Below are 13,308 nucleotides of genomic sequence, written 5' to 3'. Positions count from 1 at the left end.
ACAAGTGATACTGAACAAAGATGGCAGCAAAAACTGCACTAGGAAATGTTGTCAGGAAGTTTGCTAACATTAGGTAAGTATTTAAGGCTATAGTTTTTATAGGTTAGGGTATTAACCTGTTATTTACTTCTGTGTTCTGTATTATGCTCCCAGTGACTGTGTACGTCCTAGAAATAAAATTGTGTCAATACCGGTATATAGCACACATTTGGAGATTTGATCTTTGCAGTAGGAAAAAAGTTTCTTTTAAAAAAAAAAGGATTTAGAAGAAAATGATTGAGATACATATGACATATTGTATCATGATTGACCTGCATGCACATTGTTACATTGCAGTGCATGGTGATTTTGTGTTCAAAAACCTTAACTTGCTATGTAAAAACATACAAATGATTGGTTCATGATTATATCATCAGTCAGATAAATAAAAATTTCACTATTTGATAGTTAACTGAAGAATTAAATTTTATACTATAAACTACATGAAATATTATGGTCCCAGGTTCTGCTTATCAATTAACCCCTCCCCCGAATTCAGTCCCTTCTGTTCTTAAGTTGTTTGCTGGTCATGTAGACAGATTTTATAGCTAAATGTTGACAAAGCTGTATGATGAACACTCAGGTGTTGACAGACCTGATGGTCAAGGCCTCTTAGCTAATCAAAATTGTCAAGTGTGTCACATTTTTTCCCTGTCACAGTGCATGCAGTGGTCAACTGAAAGTTTCAAAGAAAGAGGCTTCCATTAGGCACATACTTCGGATCACTTTACTCGACACTAATTTAGTGTTTCTGCAGTGTGGTATGAGGAAGATGAATCATGTTGATTAATAAATAGATCAGCATAGATAATGTTACAGGTCCAATAAGAATGAGCTAATACTGTGAGGGTTCACTTGTTTAATAACATGGTAATCAGGGTCAAAAGAACTTAATACGACTAAGACCAAAACTTAAACTGACTGTAAAATCTTTTCAGATTAATTATTCTATGAAAAATTGGTTGCATAAATATGTTTTTCAAAATTCTTTTAGAAAAGATAAGTACATTTTAAAATTTTTGTAAAGATTTTAGATAGTTATTTTTGAAATTATATTTAAAATTTGTTCTTTAGTCATAAGTTCTTTTGTAAAACGGGCCTTAAATAAACCTTGAGCCCTAAAATTAAAAATGTATCATAAACACATGTAAATCTGCAAAGCAAGTAATTACAAATAAAAAAGCACATAACACATGAAATATAATAGTATAACGTACTATAAAAGCAGAAATATTCATTGGGATTAAATTTCGTTTATTTCGTTGATTACAATTATCAACGAAATTAAATCCCCCACGAATTTTTTATATGACTATATATTGAGTAGGGTAACTTTCGAAACAACGAAATTTAATGCCAACGAAACCTTTTTATATGACAAACAACGAAATTTTATTCCCACAAAAATTTGTGCTTCTACAGTAATGTTCAACATTATGCTTTCCTTCATGATGAATATATACAGTACTGCACTCTGAATAAAGGGCAACAACTCTTAATTTCAACTGAACAGATTCATAGGGCATTATACAGATAAAACATATACATTGTATTACCTATAAAAATTGAAGCAAAAATGGATTTTGGTAATTTAGCTTGGTAAATCACAAATATTTTTCAATCATACTTTATAACCAATAGCTTCATTAATCAATTTGAAGTTTTAAAAATGTCTATAATATATAATACATGTTTTATTAATAAAAACTACCACCTGGCTGTCACCGTTAAGCTATATAAACTAACCTAACCAATAGCAGGACGAGACCTCAATCACAATAATATATCACATGACACTACCAAACTGGACAAAACACACATCACCACATGGCTTAAAGGTAAATATTGAAATTTTAAATAAACAAACACATTTAATACATGTTTTCATATAAGTTTTAAGTGTGACCTCTATTCAGTACATAATTAATGAAAAGAAAAACAATAAAAAGATGTCTGTAAAAATGGTATATAATATGATCATAATTATGGCAACAGCTTGAACTATTATTTTATAACTTTTGAAATAAAATTGCTTCATAATTTCATCCTTTTCAGATTAGGCAATGCTCATGGTGCCATAAGTGTCCAAGGAAAAAGTAAGTACATGGTACACCTGTACTTGACTATAATAAATATATAATACATGTATGAACTTTCAATAGCTATAGTCCTCTTAAAAAATCAATTCTTGATTAAATATAAAATTTACAATTTAAGAAACCAATAGAATCATTGTTTGCAATTCTATACAATACCTAGTTTACAAATCTGAAAATTAGGAGGGAGGGGAGGGGGTCTTTATAATTACATCCATTTGACATGTTTGAGGCAACAGACCATATAGATTTTATATAAGCTAATTTAATATTTACAGCACTCTAGAATTTTTATGTGTACAATGTCATTTTATATATGTTAAAAAAGAGTTTTTGACTCTAAAATTTATTGCCAACTATTCTAAACTGAATTGCACAAGACAATTTAATGATATATAAATAGTTCTGCACTAAAGTGCAGTACCTGGCCATAAGTGAGTCGTAATTTTATTTTTCCACTATATATTTCATTAAAAAATGCATTTTTCTAAAATATTATTGCAGTGTTATTTGTTGATCATTTTTTATGACTAAAACACCATAAAATGTAGAATTCTTTGCAGTTTCTTGATTTGATTTCAAAATAATTTTATCTGTTGGCACTGCGGTGATATCACACATCAAATGCGAATTAAAAATTTTACAACTCTAATTCGTTAAGAAATCATATAATTTGAGATTAGAAATTTTTGTCTTGACGATTTAATATATTATTTTCAATGGTTAGTATATCGTTTTGTTTAGCATTATAAGACAAGAAAATTTGAACAATTCTGCATGATTTAGTGAAAAAATCATGGAAATTGGGCTAAAATTGACCTCACAATAAGTATTTATAAAAATTGGTTTTTCAATGAAATATATAGTGTAAAAATGCAATTATGACTCACTTTTGGCCATATACTGTATATCAAATATGTCAACCTGGAGACGTATTTTGAGAAATCATGCTTGATATTACTACATGCATGTAAATTGAATTCAGACAATGAGATGCACGTTCTCATATATAGTGCAATGCTTGTTTGCATGACTAGTAACATTAAAATTAAAATTTTAAAAGACTAAAATTGCCAGGATAATTAAGTTTGTCTTTGTTTTAATGCTATAATGTTTATGATCATAATTACAGAGAGTTATGGAACAACATCAGGAGAACAAAAGGAATATGCTTATGAGGTAATTTATACTTTAATTGTAATCATTTGAATGAAATATATACTTTTATTTAAAAATTTAAATACAGTCATGTACATTCATCAATTTGAAAGTATCTCTTAAGAACCCTCTCTACACTGCACACTAAAGAGTTCCAATTCTGTGGCATTTAAGGTTATGTTTTTACAGTGTTGTATATTCTCTTTCTACAATGTAAACTTGCTTTTATATCAGAGCTTATGTACCGTATATACTCGCATATAAGTCGGTCTGCCTATAAGTCGGTTGTATTTTTTAAGCTTATATTAGAGGGCTTGACCCTCTAAAATACCAATCTTTTTGTAACTCGCCTATAAATCGGACAAAGAGTTTTGGACTGAAGTTTAACTCCCAAAAAACCGACTTATAGGCGAGTATATATGGTATGTTTATAAGAATCTCAAAATTATTTTGCGTACTCTTATCTTATGCACATCCTCCAAAATAAAAATTAATGTAAACATTATAAATCTATTCAAATACTTGAGAATATTAATTCATGATTGCAAAGAACAGTGCATAAAATAAGATTGCACATTTGCACTAAAGTTTGAATGCTCAACAATCATAGTATTGGTGGATCAAAGAGTTTTAGGTAATAAGATTGAGTGCTTAGGGTGAGAAAAGCATTTTACAGTCAATAAGCTATATCATATTTTATATTTTTTGCAGATGGCATGTTCTAATATACGATATGGAGAAGGTGTCACCAGAGAAGTTGGATTGGCAAGGATTTTAGTTTGTCTTTATTATTAGCTCACCTGAGCCAAGGCATTTGAAATAATATATATGGGGAAATCTAAGAAGAATCCTCTTGTCAAGAACAGCTAGGATATGATTATTCACAGTAATATTTTAAAGCAATAAATCATCAGATGTTTAAAACATTTACCCAGAGTAGGATGGGGCCATAATAGAGAATCAAAGTTATTTTTATAATTCTACTGCAGTGTACTAATTCAGCATATGACATTAACAATGCAAAACCTTATATATGCACATTAAAGTGATATGTGTAAATACATATACCAAACTTTTCTTGAAAATAAATTGCCTCCTAATTTATTTTTTGCCTCATAAAAGTAACATTGAAGTATCACAAAAAAGTAACACTGAAAAAGCAAATCTGACAATTATAAGTTACTACATGTACCTGTATATCCAGAGCATTTTATACAGAAGATACAATATTTGTAAAAGTTTTGATGGGATAGACTGAAATTGTCATTTGATTTTGAAATTGCTTAATTTCATAACAATTTTTTTTTCCAGGATTGTAAAAATCTGGGTGGAAAGAACATTTGTGTTATGACAGACAGGAACTTGGTTAAGTTAGAGTCAGTGAAAGTGGTCTGTGAAGCTTTGGAGGATGTTGGTCTGAAGTACAGTGTGTATGATAAATGTAGGGTGGAGCCGTCAGATAAAAGGTAGATACAGGGTCAGTCTTGTTAAAATCAGATCCCTTGATCCACTCACATAGATAGCTACACAACATCTAAAGAAACCCCATTAAAGGTCAAATACACAAAAAGAATGTAAAGGGATTATTCTAATGCAACTGTTTTGTAAAATGCATTTCAATTAAATGAGCATTAACAGGAGTGAAAGCTTTTGATTGTTACATCATGTTAGAAAAATGCCAAAACACAATGCTTCGTGACGTATTTCATATAACAAAACTAATAAGATGTAAACAACAAACAAAATGCATTAGAATGAGAATAACTGTCTTTTCATGTGTTATTTGCAACCATTAATGCTGATTTAACATTCACAAACATCTGTTTTACCAGCTCACTTATGTGTAACCAGTAAAATTTGATCAGTTTGCAACCACGAAATCAGCATTAACAGTTGCAAAAAACAAATGAGAAGACAGTCATTCCATATTCCTGTATACAGAAAGGGAGAAATTCTGTTTTCCTGGATGCATCTTTGCCTATTAACTTAGATATGGGAAAATGGAACTTTTTTTCAGTTTTAAAGATGCCATTGACTTTGCCACCAAGGGTAATTTTGACCTATTTGTGGCAGTGGGAGGTGGCTCTGTGATGGACACATGCAAAGCTGCCAATCTTTACTCCTCTAACCCAAAGGCAGAGTTTCTGGACTATGTTAACGCCCCTATAGGGAAGGGCCTGCCTGTCACTCATAAAGTCAAACCACTAATTGCAGGTAAGCTGTCTTCTGATAATCCATCCCAGTGCTGGTTTAATGCTACAAGTCAAGAAGAACATACACCCCCCCAAAAAACCCTACATTTTGTACTACCATACTGATTATAATCTGTTAAATGAAAGATGACATAAAATGTTTTTAATAAATTGCTGAAGAAAGGGCTGCATGGAGTAAGACAAATAAAACATAATTATACCCCGCTCTGAAGGAGAGAGGGGTATACTCTTTTATCCTTGTGTGTCTGTCTAGCTGTGTGTATGTCTGTCTGTCTGTCCATAACAAATTTTCATCACAGTTTTCTCAGCAACTACTCTTCACAGATGCTTGAAATTTTAGCAAACTCTTTGTTTTGGCATGCCATATGGTGAGAATCACTTTTGTACGAATCCGATGTCAACTTCCTGTTTATCCATGTGTCTTTCCAAACCAAATTTCCATCACAACTGAACTTGTGTATATTCTCGTGAAAGTTTATATTCACATCAGAGCGGGGGTACATGCATGTATTACTAGTGAGCATTGGCTCACAGACTTCTTGTTCATTGTGTTTTATTTTGATTTGTTATTCTCTGTTCCAGTGACAACAACAGCAGGAACAGGAAGCGAGACCACAGGGACAGCTGTGTTTGATCTCTCTGATATGAAAGCAAAAACAGGTTATATTTCCTACAAATTTTATACAACTTACATTTAAAAATGGTTAATAAACCTTTATTATTAATTCCTTGCAACTATAATTTGCAAGAAATGATTATACCTTGATTACATCTAACACTTTCTTTTAGATGAGAATATTCTATTCTGTTGCTCATCTTTAAAAGTGATTCATTTTAGAATTTGGTATGTTGTTTAAGGTATTTCAAACAGAGAACTTCGCCCCACACTTGGTATTGTTGACCCTTTACATCTCAGAACCATGCCAGAGAGGGTAGCAGCATATAGTGGAATTGATGTTCTATGGTAAGCAGGCAGTATCAGGATAAGGCTTTCATGTAAATCTTTTCTATGTCTCCCTTGAAAAGGGGGCATATTATTTGCACCTGTCGTTCGGTTGGTAGACTAAGTGTTGACTGATCAATGTCTTGAGAACCCTTTGCTTAACACATATCAAACATGGTACACCAGTACCCCCTGAGAAGTAGATGACCCCCATTGATTTTGAGGCCACAAGGTCAAAGGTCAAGGGTCAAACTACAAATACACTCTATACTTAGGAAGGTATTGTCCTATTACATGTAGTATCTTGAGAACCCTTTGCTTGATAACATCAAACTTGGTATATTGATTCCCTTTAGGAAGTAGATGGCTCCTATTGATTTTGCGGTCACAGTGTCAAAGGGTCAAACTGGCCATAGGCAGATATTGACTGCTCAATATCTTGAGAACTCTTCTTTTGGTTTTTAAAAAGAACATTTCTTGTATTTTTTGTATGAAACAAAACAAGAGACATTGACAAGCATCAGAATTGGGTTCTCATTAACAGTTTCTGTAATTCATGTACCTGTTTGCTTAGCCTTTCATAATTTCAAAGATATATGGAAATCTATACACATATTTATATTTTTAAAGTCTTGGTCACACAAAGGTTTATAGCATGTCATAAATTGTACACAATCTTAACAAATCAGGAATTCTTTAAAAAAAAAAAAAAAAAGATGATTTTATAATCCAGCCATGCTATAGAATCCTATACTGCCTTGCCATACTATGAGAGAGTCCCTCGTCCAACCAATCCAAACCTCCGCCCTGCCTACCAGGGTTGTAACCCGATCAGTGACATTTGGTCCAGACATGCCCTACAGATTACCAACAAGTATATCAAGAGGTAAAATCAATTTTTATACAGGTGTTTAATTGGGTATAAGATCTATTGTAACCAAAAAATATATTATTAGTATTAGTATCAGTATTAGTGTTCTCAAAATAACATATCTGAAGACAATTTGAAATTTTGTTATTTCTGGTACATGATTTATACTACAATTATATTAATCTACTGTATGATTATCAAGTATGCAATAGCTGCAGAATGTAGCTCTCTGCTTGAGAAAATTCAGACAGATAAAGCAGAGCTACAGATCCAAGCATTGTAAAAACCTTCGATTTACGCCGCTGCTTTTTTGTCGCTTGTTTCGGGCATTATTTCTTGTATTTTATCCTTTCTCCCACTTTAAGAGTGGTATCCGATAATAAACCATACATTTTACTCCTGTTCTTGATACTTTATATTGATCTGTAGCTCTCTGCTTTATCTGTCCAAATTTTCTCAAGCAGAGAGCTACAGTTCTGCAGCTAAGTATGCAAATACTTAGACATCTCACAAACTTTTTGTCAAAGGCATATGTACATGTATATCATAAAGTGCAAACATTTCACTGTCTAGTAACTCTAGTTGTTTTCATCTCATCATCCCACAGTACCCAATACGTGTAATTCATGATTGTGCCAAACAATCTGCAACTTTTACATGTGAATTTTAAGAATGATAAAATGAATACCTGTACATGTAGAGTATATTTGTATAGAGCAACCTTTGATGCCGGTGATATGGAGGCTAGATCCATCATGCACTTGGCCAGTTGTTATGCAGGAATTGGATTTGGAAATGCTGGATGTCATATGTGGTAAGATTATAAACATGTAGAATCTCTTGCAAGAAACTTCAAGTAAATCTACTTTTTCAGGTATAATATGGCACAGTTACATGAAATTTTTTCACTTGCTCAGTCCCTTTCAAGAAATTCTATCATTTTTAGCAGTTGGTATTACTCATATGCAATATGATTAAAATCAGATACTTTGATGTGCATGCTCATGTAGATCACTAGCATTCGGTTCAAAGGATCTGATTTTAAATCAGACTGTATTTATATGACTAAAGAATTCTAAATTCTAATGCAAAATTTTCTTTTCCAGCCATGCAATGTCTTACCCTATCTCTGGTCTTGTTAAATCCTATATGCCTAAAGATTATGATGATGACCATCCAATGGTGGTATGTATCCAACATTTTGTAAGATGGACATCATGACAGTATTATATATTTCTTAAAATTGACTGCATTATATGTTTGTTGCATTATTATTTTTTTAAAGTAAGAAATGGTGTCATAAATAACAAAAAATTGAGGTCATTACAAAAATAACCAGTTACTGTAAACCATTTACTGTTATTCATGACAACTTTTTGTGCTATTCATCGGTTTCAAACCCATCTATTGAGTATTCATATAATTTAAATTTTCTACTTATAATTTTTGTGACTGAGGAAATTTTCTACATAGAAATAAATAATACAAATAAATAAATGGTTTGTGCCAAGGAATATTTGTGAATAAAAGAAGTTTGTGAAACTCACAAATAATTTTCATTTGTGAATAAAAGTTGCTTTTCAGTAATGTAGAATCTTTACAAAAATTGAATTTTCAAAAATTTTACCTGTAAAACAAAATTATTTAATATGGATTTATAGACTGTGTTTTAGTTTTTGCATGTGCATTCTTTGAAAAATGATATTTAAGATGTCAATCCTGCTGCCTTTTGATTGTTGATTTTTTGTGTGATCTCTAGCCACATGGACTCTCAGTCATTATAACAGCACCAGCTGTGTTTGAGTTCATGGCCTCAGCCTGTCCAGAGCGCCACCTAGAGGCAGCGCAGTATCTAGGTATGAGAGGTCTTTAGTCAGAACATACATGAACATATATATAATCATGAGATGCATAATTCTTTATTAATTGTGGGCATTAAAGTGCAATTTTCAAAGCTAAATTTAATGGTGCAATTTTATACCCCTCTTCCCCCAATTGAAAGGCAGGAGGATAAAGTGATGGGGTGTGGGGGTAGCCATCTCTTATCCACAACTCCTCCTACCAGTGATTAAAATTAAATGAGATTTTCACAGAATCTTTATAACATAGTGCCATTGTGCACCTTTTTTACATTTTCATGAGACACATATTTGGGGTTTCCCATAGCAAAACATGGAAACTATCATTCTTTTTATAATATTGGGGGTACCCATCTCTTATTAGCAGTTACTCCTATACTACTGAACTAAAATTTAATGAGACTTTCACAGAATCTTTATTACAAATTGCCATCCTATTTAACATTTTGATTGGACACATATTTGGGCTTTCCCATCGCAAAAGGTGGACTTTACCATATACTCATATGAGAGTGAGGGGTACAGTGTATCATTTTGTGAGGTCATTGCTTACAGTACCTCTATAAGTAGCTGGTATAGTAAAACAGTGTATGATTTACCACAGTTTTAATTGTAAGAAAGCAAAAAAGGGTGTATAATGTATAAATGCATGTTCTCATAAAATGTAAAACCATAAAACATATATACATGTTGTAATTGACTTAGGTGTAGATATAACAAACAAGAAGAAGGAAGATGCTGGTCCTATCCTGGCTGACCGACTGAGACAGATCATGCAGGACCTGGAGATGCCAGATGGACTGTCCAGTCTAGGATACACCAAGGATGACATTCCTAACCTAGTCAAAGGAACAATGCCTCAGGTAAGATACACCAAGGATGACATTCCTAACCTAGTCAAAGGAACAATGCCTCAGGTAAGAGACACCAAGGATGACATTCCTAACCTAGTCAAAGGAACAATGCCTCAGGTAAGAGACACCAAGGATGACATTCCTAACCTAGTCAAAGGAACAATGCCTCAGGTAAGAGACATCAAGGATGACATTCCTAACCTAGCCAAAGGAACAATGCCTCAGGTAAGAGTCTCCAAGGATGACATTCCTAATTTAATCAAAGGAACTATGCCCAAGGTAAGATACAGCAAGAATGACATTCCTAACCTAGTCAAAGGAACAATGCCTCAGGTAAGAGACATCAAGAATGACATTCCTAACCTAGTTAAAGGAACAATGCCTCAGGTAAGATACACCAAGGATGACATTCCTAACTTAGTCAAAGGAACAATGCCCCAGGTAAGATACACCAAGGATGTCATTCCTAACCTAGTCAAAGGAACAATACCGCAGTTAAGAGACACCAAGGATGATATTCCTAACCTAGTCAAAGGAACAATGCCTAGGGTAAGAGACACCAAGGATGACATTCCTAACTTAGTCAAAGGAACAATGCCTCAGGTAAGATACACCAAGGATGACATTCCTAACCTAGTCAAAGGAACAATGCCTCGGGTAAGAGACACCAAGGATGACACTCCTAACCTAGTTATAGGAACAATGCCTCAGGTAAGACAATGGCAGAACAGTTGCATTTCTTAAGCATCAAATGCTTGTATTAGAATCTCTAACATTTTCTTCATTTGCCCACATAAAAACAGTTTTTTTTTTTTGGAAATTGCAGCTTTAAACCTTGATATCAAAATAAATGTCTCTTACAGCATCGACTGACAAAGCTGTCCCCCCGACCTGTAACAGAGGAGATAGTAACAGGACTGTTGGAGAAATCCATGAAAAACTACTGAGTGTTAGTGCACTACTTAGACACACACTGCAAACTTGGACTCTGAATAACTAGGTTGGAAAGTGTCAGGGTAATGGAAATCTGTGCTGTGAATATCCTTAACATATGATTCAAGAAGACCACTCATGCTATAAAAATGATTAATTGATATATATAGTAAAATTAATTGATAAAAGTATGGGTGTAAAAGTGAGAGAGGAAATAATTTGTGATTTTTTTTTAGTGTGGACCGTGCTTCCATTCTCAATAACTTCTGGTGATCTATTTTTATGCATGCTCTATTTTTTTATGGAGATTTACGAGGGGCATTTCAAAAGTTCTGGCAACTGGTATATAAAATTTTAGTAGTGACGTTATTTTTCATTCAAAATGACGTATAGGTCTGCTAAAATGACATCATAATTAGGTATACTCTGTATACTGGGCGTAAAAATGACTGATAAGGAGAACAATTTTTTTGTTGAGCAAAGAGCAAAGAGCGTATTGCAAAATTCGCTCATTGCTTGGCTTTACGGCAACAGAAATAAAAGCCGATTTAGATGTAGTATATAGAGAGCATGCTCTTTCATATCAAGCAATAGCAAGATGGGTAGTTCAATTTAAAGAGGGTAGAAAATCAATTGAAGATGACCCCCGTTCGGGGCGTCCAGTTTGTGCATATGGCGAAAAAGAAATCGTCGCTGTTCAAAAAAGGATAGCTGATGATGCTACTAGTAGATATACAGTTGAGGAAATAGCAGACTTAACTAACATTAATTCGTCAGCAGTTTTTCGTATTTTAAAGGAAAACTTAAAGCTTAGGAAAGTCTATGATAGATGGGTGCCGCATCTTCTCTCGGAAGAGCAAAAGCGCATCCGGGTAGAAATGGCTTCACAGTTACTAACAATTTATGAAGATTGTGACCAAAGGCGAATAAATGAGATTGTAACTGGTGATGAAACATGGATATATTTTTTTGAACTGGAAACTAAGCTCAATAATAAAGTTCGGATCGGTGAAAATGAGACAAGGCCTCAAATTGCACGCAGAAACCAGTCTGTCTGGAGAGTAATGTACGCCTTATTTTTTTATTCTAAAGACCCTGTTGCTCAAGTTACGGTTCTAGAACACAGCAGTGTTACTGGTCAATTTTATGCAGAGAATGTCTTGTCTAAGTTTGTAGAGCACTATAAAACGACCCAACCAACAACCAGTACTAGAGGAATAAAGCTCCTCCATGACAACGCACCTGCCCATAGATCAGAGGTAGTAACCAAATATTTAAAAGAAAATGGTATTGCCGTTTTACCACATCCACCCTACAGTCCCGACCTAGCTCCATGTGATTTTTGGTTGAATGCCGTTATCAAAGAAGCCCTCCGAGGACGGCGATTTGAAAGTCGTCATGCAGTCAGAAGTGCCGTATTCCAGAGTATGAAGCGTATACCAAAAGAGAACTATAGGGCAGCATTTTCCACATGGATTTCAAGACTGAAAAAGTGTGTCCAGGTCAACGGAGACTATTTTGAGGGATTGATATAATTTAATTTATGATAATGACGCTCATTAATTTACCGCACACCAGTTGCAGAACTTTTGAAATGCCCCTCGTATAATCTTGTAGCAATATACATGTAGTTTATGATATGTTTGAGCTACCTAATTGACATATATGAAAAACAGGTGCTTTTTATTTATGATTGTGTAATTGTATTTTTGGAGGGTGATGTTTAGTAGTTACATGTACATGTACTGTACATTTGTAAACATTGGGTATTTGTTGTAATTAAATACAATGTACCTCTGTTAACATTCTTTGCATTTATGACTGAATTGTGAATCATTCTTGGAAACTGTTTTTGTTTGTTATTTGTTAGGAACTCCTAAGAATATGTAGCAGCCCTACATTAATCACTGTGTCCATCCACAAATTTCACATACAAATACATGTACTTTAATCCTTTAAATATAACTATCCTTCAGTATTCAAATTTAATGTCATGTTGTTGCAGCAGGTATTAATACATATATTACATTTACATATTCTCAGGTTACACAGAAATGTTTAAATTTGACATATAGCCTACTATATAATTTGCATTAGAGAGCTATCAAAGGAAAAAAAAATAAAATTTCACAGTTTTACTCGAATATAAAATGTTTTCTACACTCAAGAGGTTAGACTTAAATAGATTTGTTGTTCTTCAGTAACACTACAAAGTCCTAACTAACTGTAAGAATGTCCTCCATTGATATAAGGTTCTATTTGTATATCCATTTGTGGCATAGTATACACAGTGTTGATTTAGATGAATTATCTTGCCTGCTGCAGAAGATTCTTAACTTAAT

At 33.3% G+C, this 13,308-nt stretch overlaps 1 protein-coding gene across 1 annotated transcript; it reads left to right on the top strand.

The window, feature by feature from the left end:
• LOC133188787 (hydroxyacid-oxoacid transhydrogenase, mitochondrial-like) lies at window positions 1-11,315 on the top strand. The gene is made up of 14 exons (XM_061324276.1): window positions 1-73; window positions 2,095-2,135; window positions 3,268-3,314; window positions 4,005-4,058; window positions 4,605-4,759; window positions 5,311-5,507; window positions 6,089-6,166; window positions 6,365-6,470; window positions 7,183-7,335; window positions 8,036-8,134; window positions 8,427-8,505; window positions 9,080-9,176; window positions 9,885-10,042; window positions 10,897-11,315. The coding sequence occupies exons 1-14, from the start codon at window positions 21-23 to the stop codon at window positions 10,978-10,980; spliced, it is 1,401 nt and encodes a 466-aa protein (XP_061180260.1). The 5' UTR covers window positions 1-20; the 3' UTR covers window positions 10,981-11,315.
• Window positions 11,316-13,308: the final 1,993 nt, after the last annotated feature.

Source organism: Saccostrea echinata, unplaced genomic scaffold, assembly GCF_033153115.1.
Source record: "Saccostrea echinata isolate AGI-Se365-2 ecotype Australia unplaced genomic scaffold, CSIRO_AGI_Sech_v1 ptg000001l, whole genome shotgun sequence".
In the NCBI taxonomy this organism is placed as follows: Eukaryota; Metazoa; Mollusca; class Bivalvia; order Ostreida; family Ostreidae; genus Saccostrea; species Saccostrea echinata.
This window is presented reverse-complemented; position numbering and strand designations above follow the sequence as displayed.